Consider the following 22,201-nt stretch of genomic DNA (forward strand, 5'->3'; position numbering starts at 1 on the left):
GGGACGCCACCTGTTCTCCCCCAGCAAATCCCTCCCTCCCTCACCTTCCCACCCACTTGCAGTCACAACTAGCTCCCCAGCTAGCCCGCCCTTCCACAGCCCTGGCCCCCCAGATCCACAGAGTCCCTGGGAAGTGGTGAGGATATTAGCAGGCGGGCCCTGAGCCAGGATGACCTGACTCAGAGACTTGGTAGAGAAGGGCCCTGGGGAACCTGGGAAAAAAACAGGATCAGGTGAGAAAATGTGTGGCCTCAGGAAAGAATGTAAGCAAATTGTTGGTCCCTCTCTTTGGATATCTCTAGACTGTGACATGCAGTTAGGATTTTCTCCCATCATTCTGCCCTCTTATTCCCTATGGGGTTCACAGCTTCTTACATCCTAGCCCCCTCCCCAGTTCTCCTCCTCAGTGCTGGCAGGAAGTAGTAGTTCCTTCCCCTTTCTTCCTCCAGCAGAGGGACAGACCCCAGCCAAGCCAGCTGTGGCTCTGGTGATTTTCTCCTTAGGAAGCATCTATTTCACTGAGCCTTTATTTCCTCGCTCCTCCTCCTTGTTCTTAAGGCTTGGTGCCCCAGCCCAGATTTAGCCCATGTGCTTCTCTCCAGCTCTGGATGTCTTCCCTGGACTCCTCCTGGGGAGGACAGGTACCTAGCAGAGGCCACTCTCTTCCTCCTGGGCTCATACATCAGAACTTTTTAGCTGAGAGGATGGATACTCAGGAATTATCTATAAACAAGGGCTCAGAAGTCAAGCCAGGGTCCTCTAGCATGCCAGCTCAGAGTCCATCTGCCCAGTACAGCATCTAGTTCTTGGTTTGCTCCCGGGATCCTCTGTAGCAAGCCATACTGGGGTCTTATTTCCTGGGGTTTGGCAGTCTAAAGGGCAGTCCTTTGTCCTGGCAAAGGCCTAAACTGGTGCTCGGGAATCCTGCCCTTTGAATGTGAACAGTGGGGAGAGGATGGCGGCTCCCTGGTGATCGATGATTTCATTTGCTCTCCCTCTGCCTTAGCTGTATAGATTCATGGTTTGAAGTGAACAGATCCTGTCCAGAGCACCCTTCCGACTGATTCATCGGGCACGCTTGCTGCCTCCTCTCAAAGGTGAGTGCTGTGGGAACGGCCTCCCAGAACCCGGTCTGGCTGGGGGAAGGGAGGGTCTGAGACGTCTGCAGGGTCCTTGGCAAGGGTTCTTGGCTTGGGGCTTCAGGCCAGGGGGAGGAGGCCATGCTATTCCCAGCACGTCTAGCCCCGGGAAGGGGGTGGGGAAAGCCTGCAAGGGGAAGTTTCACCTTGGAGAATGTTTTTAGGTAGAAGGGTCTGACTGAGGGATCCATAAGTAGGGGCAAGAACTGAACCTGGGAACTTGGGAAGGAGAGAACGGCCTCTGTTTAATGGACGGCACCTTCTCTGCCACTCAGAACCCTGAGGGCATTGCTGAGGAGCTAAGTGACTTGTCCATAGTCTCGTGACCAACCAAGCCAGAAGCAATTTTCAAACCCAGGCCTCCCTTAGCTCTCTGTCCATCGGGCCACTCAGCATCTCCTTGAGCATCTCTCTAGAAACAGGACAGGGAACAGAGAAACAGCCGAGAGGGGAAGGTCCTTACTGTCACAACCCTGGGGATCCCTGAACCCTTTCAGCTTCCAGATGTCAGAAGGCACCATCCTGGGAAATCTGATTTGACGGGGCTCTGCCAGGGAGTCGTGTGTCTCCCCTCCCCTTTTGCTCCCAAACTGCCACTGAACTGCTGGATTTTCTTCATCGAACTGTCCCCAGTGGCTGTTTCTATGACCTGTTTCCCTTCCCACATGCGGACTTAGGGGTTTGATCTTTCATTTTCTTTCCCAGGGCACCTTGCTTTACTGCTGACCATCCTCTTCCCCATCCCACCTGTCCCTTCCAAGTTTTGGGCTGGTGTTTTGTTTTATAAAGAAACCCGCCAATACCCTCTAATCCACTCCAGCACCTCAATTGGGTTTTCATTTTTTGGTTAGTTTTGTTTTATTTTATTTTATTTATTTCAACTAAACCCCCAGAACAGATGATGTCAGACCAATCAGGGACATCTGCTATTTTTACCTTCACCTCAAATATTGATGACTTGGGGAGAGAAGAGGAGAGGAGCCTGTTGCTGGATTGCAATCCTGAAATCCTGTCATGATGTTTGGCTTCAGGGGGCTCCCCACAGACACCAACAGCAGACATGACACACTGGGCCCCCGGCCTCTGGTGGGATGGAGCTGCTGCTGGCCCTCTGGCCAGACGGAGCACGACCTATTTATTACAGTCCACAAAAGGACAGCCCCCTGTCCCCGGGACACAGCCCCCAGGTACCAGACAGAGCTTGGAACCCATGGGGACAGGCCCCCTTCTGCACTGACTTTGAGAGAGCTGTTTTCCCCCTTCTCCCTGGAGGACACCACATCAGAGGAGGAAGAATTGGAAAGAAGAAGTAACCACAGTCCTCTCCCCTCTCCCCCCACTCCACCTCATCCCACCCCAGGAGGGAAAGGGCATTTTCTTTTACCTTTGAAAGGCATTGTGGGTCTGTCTTTAACGTGTTTACAAACAAACAAGTTTCGTGTCCACTGGTGTTTTTCCTGGTGATGTTTACAAGATTCCTGTTTTGTGTGACTGAACCCAGCCAAGTCCTCACAGCCAGCATTCTCTCCTTGTCCCCCCTCCGCGTCTACCTTTATGCCCATCTCCAATTTCGGTTTGCATTCTCCTCTCACCTCCAGACCCCACTCGGTGTCACGACTCCTAATTGCCAAAAGACAAATCTCCAAGACCTTTCCTCCTGTTTTCTCTTCCTCTTCCATTTCCATTTCTTCTCCCCTTTCCTCACCCAGTTTTGGTCTTCAGTACAGTTCAGAGGATCTCAAAATCACAAGTGTCCTGCAAAGATGCCTGAACATTTTTCTTAGACCCTTGTGGATATTTTCTCTCTCTCTCTTTTTTTTTCAAAAAACTTTTAAAAATTTATTAAAAAAAAAAAAAAAAGGAAAAGAGGTACAGCCACACCCCTGTTTTCAGGCACTCTGTTTGAGAACATTTTAGCCATCAACGTTCACACGTGGCATCAGCCCATGCAGGATAGGTTTATGTATTTATATATTAAAAAAGAAAAAACTTAAAACGTTTAAAAAATTGTTCAAAGCTTGGGGGAAAAGCTTTCTTCATTAGTCAAGGTGTTTTGATATGGTATTAAAATAATGTTCAATAAAAGATGCTTGGTGTGATTTTATTTTAATGGAGTTTGGCTTGTGATGTCTACAAATAGAGATGCTTCTGGCTTTTGCCTCCCTCTCTTAATCTCACGGCCTCCCCGTTGAGCTGGGATTGTTCTGTGGTTGATTGGTGATTGGTTCATATCCCCTTTCAGGTTCAGAGGAAGAAAACTCACATTCACAGTCATTTTTACCAGTTCTGCAGGCTTGGGACCACCTGATCTAATGGTGAAAAACCAGGGGCCCTAACAGCCAGAGCTACAGTGTGTGTTCAGTGGAGGCACGGGATTTTGTCCCCCCTGGGAAGAAGTTGGTACGGAGGGAACAGGAGGGATGAAGGTGAAGGACACTAGAGGGCTAGTATAGAAATACTTGACTGACTTTCTTCAGACAACCTTTGGTGAGAGGATGCAAAAGAATCCTGTATGATAAAGCGTGATACATCTTGGTTTCTTAGAGCAAGCTTTGGATTGGCGAAGAAGAACAGAGCTGAAGAAGGCTAGAACACAAGGTAGCTGCTCCCCGTACGGGCAGGTAACAAAGTTGGGGAGGGGCTCTGATCTCGGGAGTCAGAACCGGCAGGTGCAACAGTCCGATGTTGGAAAGACTGTGGGGAATGAAAAGGTGCTTCAAGATTAGAGGAAGCTAAATGCCTGATTGTTGAATGTGGAGTCTGTCGACTGTAGACCTGTGGGCTAGACGTGGATCCTGGCAAGATTCTGCTGCCTTCTGAAAGGAATGGTTAAAGAACATTGAGAAGGGAAAGTTGAGAGCTGTTCCTGCAAAGAGCCACTGGCTTTTCACTAAGAACAAGTCAAGGCAGACTCGCATTTCCTTTTATGACAAAGTTACCATGCTGGTAAATCAGAGCAGTGCTGTAACTCTGGTTTACCTGGGGTTTTAGCCAAGCATTTACAGACTTTGTTGTGGAAAACAGGGAAGATGCATGGCTTGACAGTAGAACCATTATATGGCTTTGGAAGTAGAAACCCATAGAGCTGGTCCCTAAAGATTTAATGTTAATCTGTCAGGGACAGGGACCTTGTCATTGGCCCTGTGATGGTCAACTTTTTTTTTTTTTAATTTAGTAACTTAAAGGCTTATCTGGATGGTGTGATTCTCAGATTTGCAAAAGTTTGATACCAAACTGGGAAGGAGAGCTAACATTCTGGGTGGCAGAATTCTGACACAAGACTGAGCTGAGTCGTTATGAGAAAATTTCATAGTAATAAATGTCAAGTTATTGGAGTTCAGGAATTCAATTTCACAAGGGTAGGGGGTGAGACAGGTCATCTGGGGAGGATCTGTCCCTCTCTGTGCACTTAAAGCTCCCTCTGAGCCAACTGTGACACTGCAGCCAAGAAAAACTTAGCGAGAAGCATCACATCCTGGTTTAGGAGATGATAATCCCACTGTATTCTGCCCTGGTGGTCCTGTATCCGAAGATGTTGGGCTCTGTTTTGAACATTACATTTAGAAAGTTTGGGGATGAATTGAAGGGTGTCCAGAGGAGGGCAGCTAGGATTATAAAGACCTCAAATTCATACCCAGTGAGCCTAGGGTGAAGGTAGGTAGGATGTTAAGCTGGGAGGAAATCGACTGGATGGGATTGCAGTTCAGTTATTCAGTTATATCAGGAGCTGGATGGGAAGGAGGTTAAGACTTCCTCCAGGCAGAATAAAGAATGGGCAGCATCCATTAGAGGGCTGGGCCTGGAGTCAGGAAGACCTGAGTCAGCTTATTTACTGGCCCTATGACCCTGGTCGTTCCCTTCTGTCTGCCTCAGTTTCCCCCAGGGAGACAGCACGTACACAGATATGAGGCAGGTTAGGAAGGAGAAGGAAAAGCCATGTGATAACAAGCAGCATCTGAGCTGAGATTTGCAGGAACACCGATAAGAAGAGGGAGATGTAGGTGTAATGGGAGGGAAAGCACCCCAAAGTGGGAAGAGCTGCCTTGGGAAGCGGTGAGTTTGCCTAAGCTAGTGACCTGCACCTTTGACCCATTGTTGGGACGAGATCTTCAGGCTTCAGGTGTAGACTGGATCAGATGGCCTTTCCCATTCTGATGCTGTAACCCCTGGATCAGCTTACCTGTCTGTAAAATGAAGATATTGGGCTAGATCTTCCCTCTCCAAATCTGTAACCTTTTGCTACTGCCCTTTTGAAATGCTGCTTAAAAAGGGACGGGGAGCTTCATAACTCATTTGTTGCTCTGTCCTCCAGCCTTCTAAATCTGTTCTGAACAAGAGACAGCTCCCCAGGGAGCCGCAGGGGCAGGGCTCTCAAAGGCAAAGCATGAAGTCTCCTTAGGCCCAGTGAGGGGCAGCCTAAGGAGCAAGAGATATGATCAATCAGAGGTTTCCTCCAAGGGCCTAGAGATCCCACGGCTTCTCTGTCATCTCAGAGCATGTCAGATGTCTTTGCTTAGCTGCTGTGTCTGTCTGTCTGTCTTCAGCATGTAGACGTCATCCCCACTCCTGCTTGGCAACTGTGTCTCCCTGTTCTATATTTACTTCCCTGGCAGCACAGGCCGGGGAAGGAAGCAGCTCTGGAGGAGATCTCCTTGCCTGACCTCTGTCCCACACCCCACAGTTGGACCGAAACCTGGATTGGGGGTTGGGGCAAGGCAGGCTTCTGGGAGGAGGCGGGCTGGGGTCAGAGAGGAACTGGGGAAGGAGAGGGTGGTGGCTTGAGGATGGGAACCGTCCAGGCCGAAAGAATATTGTGGACCCCCTTAGCCTCGTGGGCCAGGCTGCCTGATAGCACGAGATACCGAGGTGAGGTCATTTGTGCCACAGTGACTTCACCCCCCCCTCTTGGCCCTCTGCAGGGCTGGGCAGCTCCCTAAGGACAGTGGCCTAAGTTGGGCGCCTCAAAGGAGGATTGTGGGCATTAGTGCTATGATCTTTCCAGTCACTTAAGTGGTTGATGAGGACATGGAAGAGCTAGCCCGGCTTCTGAAGAGGAAATGCTCCTGCTGTCCCTCGAGGACATGTAGGATCCTGGCAATGGTCCTGCAGTGGCTGACCTGAACAAATAACCTTGGGAAGCCCAGGATTTGATTTTTGTCGGGTTGGGGTTTGTTTTTTTAAGAGAAACAGGCTGAGTTCCAGGGAAAAGTAGTCCTACCCCTTTGCCTCAAGGATCTTGCTGGCCTTGGCCCAACACACTCCCCAGATCAACCCTAACCAGATTTCAATATAATTGGGAAATATTGAAACAATACTGAGTCACTGGGTAGCCTCAGAGACAGCTACGTCGGGTTCATTGGCCCCCGTTTCTGTAGCGGTTTGACACGATGGAATCCAGACTTGGTATCATGCAGTTGAGGAAGCCCAAGCTGGAGAGATCAGCCAGCTGCCTTACCTAGATCAGCCAGGTATTGACTATAGGCTGGGATTTAATCTAGGTTACCCAGCTCCTTATCCAGCGGGATTTGTTTTGTTCTTACTCGTGCCATTGGTTGCCTGGCTGTTCTAGGGATTTATGGGCTGAATCTCAGATCTCCCTGAGCTCTGCTGCAACTCCAGGACTGCCTTCAGAAGCAGCACACAGGAAGGGAGGCATCCGGGACCCGGAGGCCGTGAGGGGGTGGAGTCCCACTCGGATCCCTCTGATGATCAGGCAGAAGTCATCAAGCCCTTCCCTTCTTGGGAAAGTTGGACTCTTGCACCGTTTTCCAAAGGTTTGACCAATATTACACAACATCCCCTTGGTGGAACGCAAGCAGTGATAGTCAGGAACTGGGCCCAGGATTGGATTCTGGAAAGTGAGGGTGAGAACCCCAGGGAGCAGAAACCAGAGGGTTTCCCAGGCTCCCAGTGGCCATAGCACTGGCTGGTGATGGGGTACCGATGGAACTGAGGCAGCACGTTACAGCTGATGAAATGCCAGACGTGGGGTCAGGCACGTTTGGAATCAACTTCAAGCCCGTTCTGGCTCTGTGGCACTGGGCAAGACAATCTTGACTCCATTTCTTCATCTGTGAAATGGGTATAGTTGCACCTACTTCACAGGGCTACTGTGGGTACCAAGTGAGGTCATATGTCCAAAGTGCCATATAAATGTTAACTCTTATCAGTGAAGTCGCCCAGAGCGGCAGAGGCTCCAGGAGATATGCCAACAGTTGCCCACCTCACCTTGGTTAGAACTTGGGCTGCTTCCTCCACAGCTCCTTTTTCTCCTCCCCACCTTGGTGCTCCCTAGGAAGAGGACGGGGCTTCAGAGTAAGATGCTCCCAGCATGGATGTGGGCAGATTACCATTCTAATCGGTCCTTGGATTAGTATTTTCACTGCTTACATAGGATTGTCATAAAGCATGTTGAAAGTCTCTTTTTCCTGAGGCCATTGGGATTAAGTGATTTGCCCAGGGTCAAACAGGAAGTATTAAATGTCTGAGACCAGATTTGAACTCGGGTCCTCCTGACTTCAGGGCTGGTGCCCTATCCACTGTGCCACCTAGCTGCCCAAAAAATCTTTAAGCAATATATGAATGTGATTCATTTACAGATGAGAAACTTAAAAGTGGGGGAAATAAGTGGGTAATGGGAATTAAGATAAATTATGAGGAACTTTTTGAACACAGGCTTCCAAAGCCACCAGATGGACTTTCTGCTATAGTTTGGAGAATAAATTATCTGTACTCCTGCTGCCTACGAAAATGCCTCTGTGCCTTAGACCAGACAGGAGCCAGGAGAGGCTTAGACATGTGGGAAGAATGAGGGAGGAGAGAAATCCCATAACGAGCCAGAGCCAAGTATTTCAATGGAACCAAGGAGACATCCGCTACCCAGCCGCCCCCAGTTTGCCCAGTGGGAGGAAGCATCCCATCTTCCGCCTTATCCTAAAGAAAGTCCCAGGACTGCGGAGATCCCCAACTGAGCCTTCCTAGGAGTCCAGGAGAATATTTCTGCGTTCTAAGCTGCCAGTAATGGGGACCAGCAGTGGCCCCGATTCCTTTCCAGCATATTGTGCACCCTCTGGTGGCTTATGATGGGAACGGCAGGACCAGACTGGCAAGAAAGCTAACAAGACTTACCTGTGTTTTTCAGCTAAAGTGGAAAGGGGTTCTTTGTCTTGGAGGGTTGGGGCTCTGGTCTCCGGTGGGCCAAGCTGCCTGAGGGAGGCTTGATCGATTATTTAAAGAAACCTCAAGCCGAGTTGGACCATGACAAACACAAGTCACTAAAACCCATTTCTGGACAAATGGATGATGGCCACAGGGCAAGACTTGCTCTTCAGCTCCCTTCCCCCCTTCTCTGGCCACTGAGGGTGTGGGCCACACGTGGATGAATCCACTCTCCAACTGGCAGCTTCCACCAAAACTCACCTTCGTGGTTGGATAGATGTTTGGACTTATTTTTTATTTAATTCGTTGTTGGAACATAACCACTTCTTTCTCAAAGGGGGTACATTTAGGGCTTGCAGAATCATTGAATTTTTAAACTAGGAGGAACCTTAATGATCACTAGTCCAATTAAGTTAGCTGACAGATGAAGAAACTTAGCCCCTGAGAGAGGAAGTAATTTGCTAATTAGTGGGAGAGCTGGGACTAAGGACACAGTTCTGCTTCCTACTCAAATGCTCTTTCTACTACCACACATTATGTTCTCTTCTTGTATAACTGGAACTGAGCTCTTAAAATACATAGTTATTTCAGTAATGGGAAAACAAGAGGGTTTTCACTGAATAGCATGGAATCAGAGACCATAGGTTCTCTTCAGCTATACTTACACTGCTGGAGCACCAGGACCTTTCTTGGTAAATCAGTCATGTAGAAATATCAGAGACTTAGAAAGTTTCTAGTGTTAATATGACCCCGGCGGGCGATGATCCCTTTCCAGCTTGTAGGGTGTGGATGAGCCCCCAGAGCTAAAGCTGAGTTTGAGTATAATGTTCAGAGCCAGAGAGCTGATAGACACTATACACTGACCTAGTCAGACTCTTAGATTCTGTTTTTCCTTCTGGGCATCTCGTTTCAGAGGAAGATTCACAGACTGGGACATGTCCGGGAGAAGACAAGTGATTTGGAAACTGCCCTGTGAGAATTGGGTGAAACTTATAGAAAATGAGAGCTATGTTCCTCTGGGGGCTCTTCTGGAGCTGTTGCAGAAGATGGATTACATTTGTGCTCGGTGGTCAGACTGAAACCGAGGGCCGGCTTTACAGAGATACAAATTTTGGCACAAAGAAGCACTTTGCTTAATAGACTTGTCCCCAAACAGAACGGGCTGTCTTGTGAGGTCATGAATTGTCTTCCAAAGATAATTGGATGCTTACCTGGAAGGGATAGCACAGAGGGAGTTCCTGTCTGGCACAGGAGGTCAGTGTAGATGACCTTCCAGGTCATAAAATGGTACAATTCCTTTTCTGGAGATCTCAGCTGGCATTGCTCCCAGATGATCCCTGCTCCCAACTGCTCTAGCCTTTCCCCTATGAGTTCACTTTAGTGTTTTATCATAAGAGGAGGGGACAGCTATTGGCTGGGACCCTACGCTGCAGAGAAACTTGATGTGGCCTACAAGATGTAGCCTGATCCTGCCTTCCCCGCATCTTCTAGATTGATGAGATTGGGTGAGAAATGAAGAAAAGAGAGTCTCAAAAATTCTAGTTCTAAATTTGTTTACTTCGAAAAATGATGATAGACAAATGGCCCAGGCTGAGCTGGCCAAGACCAATAAGTAGTAAACCTTCCCCTATGATTCTGGGAATCCAGGCTACTTAGGAGTGCCCTAAACTAGTGTTTTGAGGTCTAAGATTTTGTCTAAAAGGTGATCAGCCACTCCCCTTCTCCACTCCAGTCTTTGCTCACACCTAAAGGCAGTGAGTGGGATGGCTCTCCCAGTACCACCCAGTATCAGTCCCACTAGATGCTTTGGGTGTTGTTCTCATGTCTAGCCTGATCCCTACAAGGAGAGCAGCAACTTGACTGGGGGATGGGGTAGATAGTTAGCAGAAGGGGCTGGTTGTCACAGCACTTTTCCAGGGTTCATGAGGTTCTTGGGGTCCAGGACTGATTTGATCTGCCTCATGGTTTCCATGCCTACCGGGCCAATCTCCTCCTTCAGTAGCTGGCGTTTGCCCAGTCCGATGCCATGCTCCCCAGTGCAGGTCCCACGCATAGCCAGGGCGTTCCTAGGGTACATAGCCCAAGAGGTGGTACCCTTAGTGGAGGCAGTCGAGATGGACTGGGCCGAGGCCTCTCAGCAAGGGCTTCTGGAGTTTCTACTGTGCTTGAAGACAGCACCAGCATCCAGCCGCATAGGAGCCTCATTCCTTCCTTCCTCCCAGATGGGGAATGCGCCTTTTGAACCCCATGCTCCTGTCCCTGAGCTGGTAGTTCCTGCCTCCCCGCTCTGGTACCCACCCCCCTACTGAGAAATCATCAACAGAACCTTGTACCTCCCCAGCTGTTTCACAAACTCCTCGACTCTGCGGGATTCATCAGCATCCTCAGAATTGAACACTAAGATGCAGTGGAAGTTTCCATCCCCAACATGCCCAACTATGGTTCCTAGGAAGGAAGGAAGGAAGGGCTGCCCTGTCCCATTCCCCCAGCCCAACCCTTGCCCCCTCTGAACCAGTCTCCTTCCTGACTGGCTGGTCTGGAATTGGTCAGGACCCTGGGGGAATAAACAATAGGGCAAGGAGATGATTGGGGAGGTCACCTGTGAGTCCAGAAGTTTTCATGTCCTCCTTGGCCTGAACCATAATCTCTGGGAGCCGGGAAATGGGGACACAGACATCTGTAGAGTAACCCTGAGTGGATGAGGAATACAAACACACTCAGATGCAACGATGGCTGGGCTCTGGCAAGATGCTTATCCTCTTCCCTCCTCCTCCAACCCAGGAAAAGAGGCTCCTCAGGGAACAGTGATGTGTAAGGTCCCAGGGCACAGGGTAGAAGGGAATCTGCCCACCCTCTAAGTAAGTGCCTGGGGAAAGGCAGGCACTATTTCTCCCAGCCCTGACTCACCTTGCAGCCAGGCCTAAGAGCTAGGGTGGCGTACCAGGCATTGTGCCGAGCTGCCCACAGCCGGTTCTGCTCCTCCAGCTCCTCCGACCATACAAAATGGGAGCTTCCATTCTGCTGGGTGATCTCCTCTGTGGGAGATCCTTGTCACCTTAGGCCCCCTTTTACATTCCCTTCAGGACCCCAGAGAGCTCCTGCCCCGAAGCAGCCACAGTCTACAGGACTGCCACATTCCCCTTCCTCCCCCCCCCCCAGGTAATTGGGATGGGACTCCCCACCCTGCACACCACCTCTCCTCCCCAAAGCCAAGAGGAAACCCCACCGGTCCTCCTCAGCTGCTCCTCCAGCCCCTGCTGGGAGCCGTGGAACTCCAAGAAGAGGGTGGGAGCTACAGCATTGGTCAGACCACTGTACTTATTGCAGGCATCGATCATCACTTCATCCAGGAACTCTATAAGGGATGATGAGGTGGAGGGGAGAGGGGAAGAGGTGGGCAGAGATGAGGGAAGAAAATCAGACCTTAACAAAGATAAACCCAACACACACACACACACACGGAATTATCTCTTCTTCCACTTAATCCATTCAATGTTCCCTTAATAAATGTGATTCATTGATTGGTTGGGAACACGTCATAGAATTATAATATTAATCAATCATTAATTAGTATGAGCCAGGCACTATTTAGAGCTAGAAAAGATCTGAACTTCCTGGGTTCTTAAGCTTAGATAGATTTCAGGGGGAATCTGGGAATTTGGGGGGGTACCATTTTCATAATTATTTTTACATAATTGGTTTCCTTTATAATCTTCTATTTAGCCGATGCATTTAAAACATGATTCTGAGACATTTTCATGAATATTTTACAGATTTGGTTTCCTTTATAATCCTCTATTTAACTGATGCATTTAAAAACATCATTCTGGGAAAGGGTCCACTGGCTTCACAAGCCAACCACTTCATTTGATCAACGGAAAGACAGAGGCTCAGAGAGAACACATGATTGGCCATGGGTCACAGAAATATTACGTAGAGGCTGAGATACAGCCCGCGATCGGTATTCTTGACATCACTTCAGCTAAATTCATTATGAAATCATGCAAAACAGTAGCATGTGCGAGATCCAAATCAGAATGATGGCCAAACATGGTGGCACATGCCTTTGACCCCTGCTACCGGGGAAGGTGAGGCTGAATGACTTAAACTCAGGAGTTCTGAACTGCTTTGGACTAAATTGGTAAATTGGGAGATCTATAGTAAGTAAGTCTGGCACCGATATGGTGCTACCAGTTGGCACAGTCAAGTGCCCATGCTGATCAGTAATGGGAAAGAGCCCATGAGAGACCTGAGCACTCAGCCTAAAATGGAGAGACCCAGTCTCCTGTTCATCCTTTGTCCCCCTTCCCCAAAATAAAAAATGGACCATAAATAGCAAGCTATAAGGCTGTATATTCCAATATACTGAAACTGGAAGAGTTGGAGAACGTGCATCCTGGAGACAAAGTGACTTGTCCGATCACGCTCTTATTTAGTGTTAAAGTTGGGAATAGATTCCCTGATCCCCAGTCCGGGGCTCTTTTGCTAGACTACTTTGTCCCCTGAGAGCGGGATTAGTTCTCCCCAGTCGTGTGGTCCTGGGCTCCAGGGTTGAACCCTAGGAGGCTTAATCCAAGGTGCTAAATGGATGTCCCCAGGGGCCAACCTGGAGGAGGGGAGTGGGGGAGAAACCCTCACCAATGCGTGCCACAGGCACTCCACTCTGGATTATCTGTACGGTGCAATCCACCGCAGTCTGGATGCTGGGGAAGGCACAGACTGCTCCCACCGTGGCCTCGGGGATGCCGTGCAGTCGCAACGTTGCTGTGGTGATGAGGCCCAGGGTCCCCTCCGAGCCAACAAATAGTCCCGTCAGGTTGTAACCGGCTGAGCTTTTCCTGAGCCCCCAAAGAACACAAGAACGGGTCCCAGCGTCAGCCCTAAGGCAGTATCCACGTGACACAGGCTCCCAGGCTGGAAGGGACCTTGGAAGTCCAATCCCCTCATTTTACGAAATACAGACACATAGAGGTAAAAGTCCTCTGCCCAGTCACAAGTCAGAATAAAGTGGATCAATCAGAATTTGAACCCAGAATCTCCGCCTTCAAATCCAAAATTCTCCCCAGCACACCATGCTCCCCACTTTGGGAATTAGGGATGAGCTGTCCGCTAGCCCAGATGGCCCCTAACTGACCTGGTGGCAATTGGCAGCCATGGCCTGACCCAGTCAAATTTTGAAAGAAGTTCTGTTTCCCAGTGGCTGGGACCAAGGTCTAGAGAGCTCATGTGGATCACCGTCCAAGGGTCTCATCCAATACTTTAATTTTACAAATGAGCAAACTGAGGTTCAGAGAGAGGGGGTCTCTTGCTCATTCATACAAGTAAACAGTAAGAGAGCCGAGACCCGGGAGCAGGAAGCGGAACCCAAGGCTCTGGCCTCCCGCCCAAGGACTCTTCCAGTAGAGCAGACAATATTGATAGCAAGAGGGCTCTATCCCAGGTTGGGATAGCCACTTAAGCCCAAATACACTGTGACCACAGCCATGGATGTGGATGGAACAGCAATGAAACTGGAATTCGACAGTGAGGTTGGGGTGAGCAAACCTGTCCCCCAAAGAAGAGATGGGAGAAGGCATACCCTTCCTGGGGACAACACTGCACATAATGGCATGCTTTTAAAAAACAGATGGTGACCTTTGCTAAACTGTATTTCCCCGCCTTGGATTGTAAGGATGGTTCTCAGGGACGAGACTGAAGAGGGAAAATATTTGGAAATATACAGGTGATATACAATGTATCTTTATCAATACTTTTTTTTCCCCCAAAATTTGAGACTATGCCAACCATAAAAAGGAGAATATATCTACTCAGGGATGAGAAAGAAATTATAAAATGTTTTCTAAGAAATCAGTTGAGGAATGACTTCTTTCCTTCCTTCCTCCCTCCCTTCTCCTTTCCCTCTTTCCTGCTTCCTTCCTTTCCTCCTTTTTCCTTCCTTTCCTTCCTTCCCTCTCTCCCTACTTTTTCCCACCCTTCCCTCCTTCCCTTCTTTCCTTCCCTCTTTTCCTCCCTTTATCCACATAGGTATCATATCCTTACCTACAGATGCTCTTATAAGTGTTTCTTTTTTTTTCTCCCTTGCACTTCTGAACCCTCCCAAGACATCTTGGGGGTTAGTGGCAAGATTTCTTTCTTAAGAACCAGATCTTAAACCAAAACCCATCTGATTCTAATTGGCCACCAATAGGTGGCTCCATTCAGTCACTATTTAGGTCCTGATTGATTTATATTGAATGTAAATAGATCTTCTGCTTTGGATAGAAATCCTGAAGGGCTTCCCTTCTGAGATTCATTCATTCAGATTTTTTTTTTTTTTTTGATTAGGTGAGAGAGGAGACTTTTTGCTGCCTTAATCACTGAATGGGAGTTAACCTCAGTCAAAATGAGACATGTTAAAGACCTTAGCTTTAAAAGGCCAAGGTCTCCCATTGCATCCAGGGCCATCTTCATCATTGTGCTCTAGATCTGGCCACTGGATCCAGATGGTTATAGAGGGGAAAGTGAGGCAGGTGACCTTGTCCAGCCCTCCCTCACTTAAATCCAATTCACTTGCACATCACGGCATCACTCCAGGATGTTTGATCCTCTTCAAGAATGAAAGACAAACAGCAACCTCTGAGGAATGGCTTCTGGTTTATCTCCTGCTTTGGATAAGCTGTATTATTTTACCCTTCATGAGTGTGAGAAATCTAAAACATGGGCAAGAAGGGCTTGACAGTATCCATCTGCCTCCTGGCTCCCTAGGGCTGGTTGGTGCCTTGGTTACTGAAGGTCCTGACCCTAATTCTCAATGTTCCTTTTTATGTTCCACCACAACCCAACTCACCGGAATCGGCGGCCTTGCCCCGAAGTGTGCAAGATCTGCCCATTTGCCAGCACAACTTCCAGATTGACAACATTCTCCACCATGGTGCCGTACCTCACAGCATTAGTACCTGAGGCCCCAGTAGCTGCCATGCCACAGAGGGAGGCATCAGCTCCTGGATCTGGGAGGAAAGAGCACATGGAGGAAAGGAACCAAATTGGGAATGGGTGTGGAGCTCCCATGAGGTCTCAAGAAAAAACCAACCCATTGGCTTTAGGGGGAGGATGGGGAACAGGTGGCTTGAGCTATGACCACTTGGCTAATGTCCTCAGACACAGAGATCACAGAGTTTGGGAAAAAGTGGCCAACCCTTGAGGAATAAGCACTTGTGGTCAGGGTGAGAAAAGAAGCCCTAAACTCCAGGCTGATCCCAGCCATCATCCCTAAAACACCTACCGGGTCCCCCTATAGGGGGTGTCAGTCCCTGAGAAGGAAGGCAAAGAAACCCCATAGTAGCCTGACACAAGAGGAAACACCCCAGAGTTTGAATCTACCCTCCAATTCATACCCACTGGGAACCAGAGACCAGTATCCCTCAGGTAGGAGTTAAGGGCTTTCCGGGTGACCCCGGGCTCCACAGTCACTGAAAAATCATCCACATTCAGATCCAAAATACGGTCCATGTGGGTGAGGTTAAAGCAGATGCCACCCTATCAGAGAAGGAAGGGGAGACAAGGAAGGGCATGAGGTCAGAGGGGTCTCTATCTGCCCCACCACACACATGCACACACCCCCACATCTGCACATACACCCAGGAAGGTTTCCAGTATTCCTCCATCTTTGTAGATGCTGAGAGATGTGTCCAGGAGGTAGGAGGGAACAAGAAAAGAAGGGGAAGGGAAGGGGTAATCCCACTAAAGACCCTAGAAATAAAACCCCCAGATTAGAGTAAGTAGGAGCGTACCCTTCATGGAGCAAAGTTCAAGGGACACAAACACTTGGAGAAGGGAGAACATGATTGTTTCTAGGATACCCAGACCTTCGGTGGCCCCCTCACAGCAAGTTCTGCTTCTGCCGGGGGGGCCAGGGGCTGAAGTTGTGCTGTCTGATCCTAACTTGAAAAGTTTAGGGCAGCCCCCCAATATGCCAAGCTTCCCTTAAGAATCCATGATGGAGGGGCAGGGGAAGGGGCAGAGCCAAGATAGTGGAGTAAAGAATCCATGAAGGGTGATCCATTTTCCTGGAGGGCTCTCTTTTGCATTTTTTTTTCTTTGCTATGAAAGGATGGCTCTCTAGGAGTGGCGAGGGGGAAGGATACAGGGGGAAATGGTGGGGGAGTGTATGTATGTATGTGTGTGTGTGTGTGTGTGTGTGTACACACACATATATACATACATACATATATAGTATTTAAAGATCAATAAAAATTGGTTTTAAAAAAAAGATGAGGGACAGCTAGGGGGCACAGTGGATAGAGCTCCAGCCCTGAAGTCAGGAGGACCTGAGTTCAAATTTGACCCCAGACACTTAACATTTCCTAGCTGTGTGACCCTGGGCAAGTCATTTATACGCAATTGCCTCGGGGGGGGAAAAAGATGAATCCATGAACTTTTTTTAAGTTGCCCCCCACACTTTTTTTTTTTAATTCTACCACATCTGTGCAAATTGAAGTGATTTCGTTCAGGTTTTTTTTTTCCCGATTTTTAGTTCAATTTTTAGTTCCATGTCCAGGTAACATAGCCAAATGACATAGAGGCAGACGTCAAATTTTCTTGACTCCAAAGCCAGCACTTGCTGCTTCTCCTCCTTAAGTTTCATCTTTCCAAGGCACCAGTATGGATATTACCTCTGGAATCCTTTACCTAGAATTCTGTACTGCCCAATTAGCCAGGGTTCCTGAGTCAGTAGACATAGTTGCCGGGGGGAGGAAATAGCAGGACTCCTTTAAATAGGGAGGAGGGGACAGAGATTAAGGACAGAGCTGGGAAGTAGCCAAGTCAGCATCTTGCCTCAGCCAGAGATAGGGAGAGAAGGATTCTTATATAATAGGGTCTGAATTGGGGAAGAGAACCTAGAGGACCGTGAGTGGAGGTAAGGAGACAGCAATCTCAAGGATGGAGAGGGAAACTGCCCCCACTTTAAAGACACCAAATCCCAGGGCTCTGGCCATACCCTTATAGCATTGACACCACCTTCCAGCCCCGTCCCGGTGCCAAAGGGAATAATGGGAATTCTGTGATCATAGCACAATGCTGCCAGCCGGCTGACCTGCTCCACACTCTGGGGCCAGACAACTGCATCTGGGGGGCTGCACCTGCCAGGAAAGACAAGGCTGGAGGAGACTGGCAGGTCCTAGGCACAAAGACAGCCTGCCAGGAACTCAGACTCCAAGAGGGTGGGCAGTGAACAGTGTCAAAGGGAAATTTTTCTGCTAGGGTAGAGGAGCAGAAGAGAATATTCCTTGTGTGGACAACCTATGGGTGACCTTTTTCCCTGGCATGCTGAACTTTGTCTCTAAGTGCCAGGAGCAAGGCTCTCTGGGCAACGGACTTGAGGAGGGACTTGTCCAACTAGGAAGAGGTAGGAACAGACCCTAAAAACTTGTTCTCCACTCCTAACGCCTTAGATCCCTCTTCTATCAAGCCCAGAACAAAACCAAGCATTGATGGGCATATCAAAGTGTGTAAAAGAATGACCCAGACTCAGAAGACTTTAGGAAGGATTGAGTCTCGACCCCAAGCTTTATTTCATAGACAAACTAGGATCTGGAGGATCCTAGGATCCTCCCAAGGTTACCTGGCTGCTTCAGAGAAGAGGATACCTTCTTATGCTCAGATACAGTCCCGACGAAGCCAGATACTGGACAAATCAGGAGAGGGAGCAGCGAACTCCAGAGGTGAGGTTGGCAGATAGTGGAGAGAGCCCAGGTGCTATCATTGCCAATATCAATCGCTCTGATTGGCCATGCTCCCCCACCTCTGTCTTCTTGGTTTAAGGCTGAGGGGGCTGGACTCAGCAGCACAGAACTCAGGGACACACATGCCCACTTGCCCTACCACCTACCTGTGCATAGACTCATCATGACCATGCTGTTCAAGCACCACAGCAGCTGTGGACACATTGGGCTCCCCCACCACTGCTTTCAGCATCTCCACAAAATCTTCACCGACTTGTTTCTGAAAGAATCAAAAGAGATCGATATCTCAGTCTTCTGGCACATTTGAGCTCTTAGGAGAAGATCAATCAGCAAACATTTATTAAGCACCTGTTATGTGCCAAACACTGAGGTAGACCCTGGGGATAAAAAGGTGAAAATAAAATAATGTCTACTCTCAAGGAGCTTACATGAGGGGTGTTAAGAGAAAATAGATGGGGCAGCTAGGTGGTGCACCAGTCCTGAAGTCAGGAAGGACCCCAGTTCAAATCTGGCCTCAAATACTTAATGCTTCCTAGTTGTGTGACCCTGGGCAAGTCACTTAACCTCAATTGTCTCAGCAAAAAAAAAATAATAATAATAGCATATTAATTTTCCAATTACAAATAAAAATGGCTTTCAACATTTTTTTTCCTGAGGCAATTGGGATCAAGTGATTTGTCCAGGGTCACACAATCAGGAAGTGTTAAATGTCTCAGACCACATTTGAACTCCCTCCTAACTTCAGGGCTCTATCCATTGCTTCACCTCGCTGTCCCTCAACATTCATTTTTGTCAGATTTTCGATTCTAATTCTTTTCTCTTTCCCTTCCTCCCTTATCTCCCCCCTTCCCAGGACAGCAAGCAAACTGATACAAGTTATATAGAATGTAATTTTAAAAAGAAAAAGCTTATTAAAATACATACTGTTCCTTTTTTGTTATTAAAAAGTAACTTTGTATAAAGTGTAAAATAGCTTCTATCAAGTCTCAAGCAATCAATTCTTCTGATGCTGTTTTGCATAACTTTTGAGAGAGATGGGGGGGGGGGAAATACCACTGTGAATTTGTTGGGGTTCATACCTTATGTCAAAACTAAATTTGTCAGCGCAGTTAGGTGGTGCAATGAATAGAGCACCAGCCCTGAAGTCAGGAGGACCTGAGTTCAAATGTGACCTCAGACACTTAACTCTTCCTAGCTGTGTGAACATGGGCAAGTCACTTAACCCCAACTGCCAAAGCAAAACAAACAAACAAAACAAAAACAACAACAAAAACCTAAACTAAATGTGTCTGTTTAAAGATTTTTTAAAAGGTTTATCCTTATGCCCCCCCCCAAACAAACAAACAAACAAATAAATAAATAAAGCTTCATGCTTATATCGCTCTACAATGTCTACATAGGGTATTGAAGAAAATAGGCGCTCAATAAAATTTATTGCCAAAACAGGACGCCGTGCAGTTTTCCAGAACTGTTAGATCCAACGAGGCCCAAGTGTACTTTAAAATGCCCACAGCTTAACTAACAGCGTCCGCCTGCTAGGCAAGTAACAGATTTAGAGGCCCGGAGAATGGCAGCCCGAGCTGCACCTCAGACACCAATTTGTTCAGCCCAGGTTGGATAAATAGAAAAAGGCCGCCCCGAGGGTTCTGGGGCAGAGCCATCCGAAGTCTTAGCTGAGACTTGTCCAAAGTCACAGAGCACGTTAATGACAGTCAAGTGACACCCGAACCTCGCCCCCTTTTAAACGGGCCAAGAAACTATCGGCTTTCCGGGTCCTTCCTCTCAGCTCCTTATAGGAAATCGAACTGAGGTGCCCATTCTATTGGGGTCCAGTGCCAGCGGCCTTTCCTCCCCTCCCCCCTCCCTCCCTCCCCCCACGGTAGGCTGGCAAAGCGAAAGTGGAAGAGGAAGACTTTAAACCTGTGCAGCTTTCTCTCCCCACCCCCACCCCCTCAGAGAGGATTCCAGGGTAACCCCCCAAGGTCAAGAGAAAGTGTTCCAGGATGGGGAGGCTGAGCGGCCCCCGTGGGGAGGACAGAAGCCCAGCCCCTACGCCCCGCCAGGCCCTAAGGTCCCCTGCCAAGCTCTGGGCCATTACCTTCTGCCCTTTTAAACAGTAGCTCCTCCAGCTGCCTAGGATACTGGCGGCTCCCCGGAGCTGTCGCGCCATAACGGTGGAGGCTGAGGGCTCAGCGGAGGCTGCCGGGGAGACCCAAGCGGACGCTCGGAGACCCTGGATTTGGCCGGAATCAGAGAAGCACCCCACTACCCCGATCCTCGCCGCCGCTTTCCTATTGGCTGCCGAGGGAGGACGGGCTCTCTTAAGGTGGACCGGCTTTTAAGGTTCACTTTGCAGCCGGAGGTTCCCCAGCCCGGGCCGGGGCCGGGCAAAGCATCCTCGCTCAGTGACCTGAAAAGTCAGGCCTTGGCGCCCCGCTTCCGACTCGGTGAGGTCTGGCACGGGAAGCTCCCTAACGCCGGGAGCCTTTCGGGCGAGGCCGAACGTCACGAGGGAATCCCCCGCCGACTACAATCTCCTCCATCCCACCCCGAAAGGTTTAAAAAAAAAAAAAAAAAAAAAAAAGCGCACAGCAGGCTTGATTGCTCGGGACTAATAGAAGCTCATCCATCAACAGGCATCTTTTTAAGCGCCTTCCGTGTTCCAGGCACTGGCCAGAGAAAGATCCAACTGTCTGTCTCCTCTCTTAATCATTCAAATGCATTCAGGTTCTTCATAAAGTCCGAGTCTAAGTACGTCACTCACGCCCCTCAGTAGACTCTTGCGGCCCCCTATTACCTCCTCTATTTAACTTTTAAACCTGAAAACCTCCTACCTTTCCAGTCTTATACTTTCCTCCTCTCCATTCTTTTTTTTTTTTTTTTGAAGGGGAGGTGTAAATTTTTTTAAATTTATCTTAAGCTTAAATACAAAACTAGAAAAGAAAAAAAAAAAACAAAAACATTGTCGTGTGCACAGCAGAACATGAGAAGATTCGATATAAAACCATAAAATTCTATTTCAAGAAAAACCATAATAAATATTTCATATTATTTTCAAAGCTGCCCAGTTTTTCCTTATTTTGTTGTAGGTTTTCTATTCTCTGCTATATTATTTGCTTTCTTTCCCCCCTCTTTCCCTTCACCCTCTCCCTGCCTAAAGAAAACTACAATTGAGACCGGATTATAGATAGATAGATAGATAGATAGATAGATAGATAGATAGATAGATAGATAGATAGATAGATAAGTAGGTAGGTAAGTAGGTAGACAGACAGATAGATAGTACATATCTTTATATAAACATATATACAAACATAACATATGTACTTATACAGGTATAGCTAATTCGGTACTATGCTTATTTCCACTTCTATCTATTTCTTTGTAAGTGGATTCCATGTTTTTCCAAATTAACTGGCTCATCATTTTCTGCACCACAACAAGTACTCCAATACTCCAGAAACATATTCTGAGAAATTATCTATGAAGTTTTTTTTTTCATTTTCAGCCTTTCTTTTATTTTTCCCTGATCAGTTTTATTTACACAAGAAAATTTAATTTAAAATTCCAATTAATTTAAAATAATCAAAACTATCCTTTTTACATTTCAACAATGCTCTCATCTTATAATTTAAGGTTTGATACTGATGAATCTACTTCCTTTACATTCCCTTCCCCCATGATTTCTTTGGCGTTCCTGACCTTTTCTTCTTCCAAAAATTTTTTATTTTCTAACTTAGTAAAATAATTGTTATTAATTTAATTAGAATGATATTAAATAAATAGATAAAAGCATCATTTTTGAAATTATATTGGCTTTACTTACCCATGAACAAAATTACTTTAATTTTTAAAATCTGACTTTATTTGTATAAAAATGTTTTATGTTTATGTTCATATAATCCCTGTGCCTGTTTTTGGCAGGATTATGTTCAGGTATTTGATAGTATTTAGGAATTTTAAATCATCTAAAATAATACTGAATAATACTGCTGATACATAGCGTAATTTCTCTATTTTTTACTTTTAATTAAATCTATTTTAACTTTAACTTTGAGATCATGATTATTATCCCTGCTTTTTGTACATAATACATTCTACTCCTGCCTTTTATCTTTGTATGTACTCTCTTATTTTTATGGTGTTTTCTGAAAACAAGTTGTTGAATTCAAATTTTTAACC

The 22,201-nt window shown here is 47.5% G+C and overlaps 2 protein-coding genes across 7 annotated transcripts in view; one reads left to right on the top strand and one right to left on the bottom strand.

Annotated features, from left to right (window-relative positions):
* ZNRF1 (zinc and ring finger 1) overlaps positions 1 to 9,456 on the top strand; it is a 94,130-nt gene extending 84,674 nt beyond the window's left edge. Inside the window, exons 4-5 of one of the 5 annotated variants that reach the window (XM_023495196.2) lie at positions 1,007 to 1,097; positions 9,211 to 9,456. In XM_023495196.2, coding sequence (XP_023350964.1) covers positions 1,007 to 1,064 — 58 coding nt within the window. In that variant the 3' untranslated portion in view covers positions 1,065 to 1,097; positions 9,211 to 9,456. Of the gene's footprint in view, positions 1 to 1,006; positions 1,098 to 1,844; positions 2,002 to 2,032; positions 3,250 to 9,210 lie in introns of those variants that run through there. The other 4 variants (XM_023495193.2, XM_023495194.2, XM_023495195.2 and 1 more) reach the window with 4 other exon arrangements.
* Positions 9,457 to 9,833: 377 nt separating this feature from the next.
* On the bottom strand, positions 9,834 to 20,542 carry LDHD (lactate dehydrogenase D). Of its 2 annotated transcripts, XM_003758569.4 has the most exons (11): positions 20,118 to 20,456; positions 18,166 to 18,278; positions 17,275 to 17,416; positions 15,671 to 15,812; positions 15,124 to 15,283; positions 12,936 to 13,135; positions 11,524 to 11,652; positions 11,205 to 11,332; positions 10,897 to 10,987; positions 10,631 to 10,742; positions 9,834 to 10,363 (listed from the first exon to the last, which is right to left on the bottom strand). In XM_003758569.4, exons 1-11 carry the CDS (start codon positions 20,187 to 20,189, stop codon positions 10,198 to 10,200), a joined length of 1,455 nt encoding a protein of 484 aa, XP_003758617.1. In that variant the 5' UTR covers positions 20,190 to 20,456; the 3' UTR covers positions 9,834 to 10,197. The 2 variants fall into 2 exon arrangements, with proteins under 2 accessions (XP_003758617.1, XP_023350960.1); XM_023495192.2 differs by lacking the exon at positions 10,631 to 10,742 and having other exon boundaries at positions 20,118 to 20,542.
* Positions 20,543 to 22,201: the final 1,659 nt, after the last annotated feature.

This window comes from Sarcophilus harrisii, chromosome 2 (genome assembly GCF_902635505.1).
Source record: "Sarcophilus harrisii chromosome 2, mSarHar1.11, whole genome shotgun sequence".
Taxonomy (NCBI): domain Eukaryota; kingdom Metazoa; phylum Chordata; class Mammalia; order Dasyuromorphia; family Dasyuridae; genus Sarcophilus; species Sarcophilus harrisii.

What these genes read in the sequence shown, in the direction of transcription:
- LDHD (XM_003758569.4), bottom strand. Translation starts at nt 20,189, where the DNA reads ATGGCGCGACAGCTCCGGGGAGCCGCCAGTATCCTAGGCAGCTGGAGG. An exon ending in CATGATGAGTCTATGCACAG is followed by an intron (nt 17,417 to 18,165) that starts GTAGGTGGTAGG and finishes CTTTCCTGGCAG; the next exon opens with GTGCAGCCCCCCAGATGCAG. An exon ending in GGGCAAGGCCGCCGATTCCG is followed by an intron (nt 13,136 to 15,123) that starts GTGAGTTGGGTT and finishes TTGGGGGCTCAG; the next exon opens with GAAAAGCTCAGCCGGTTACA.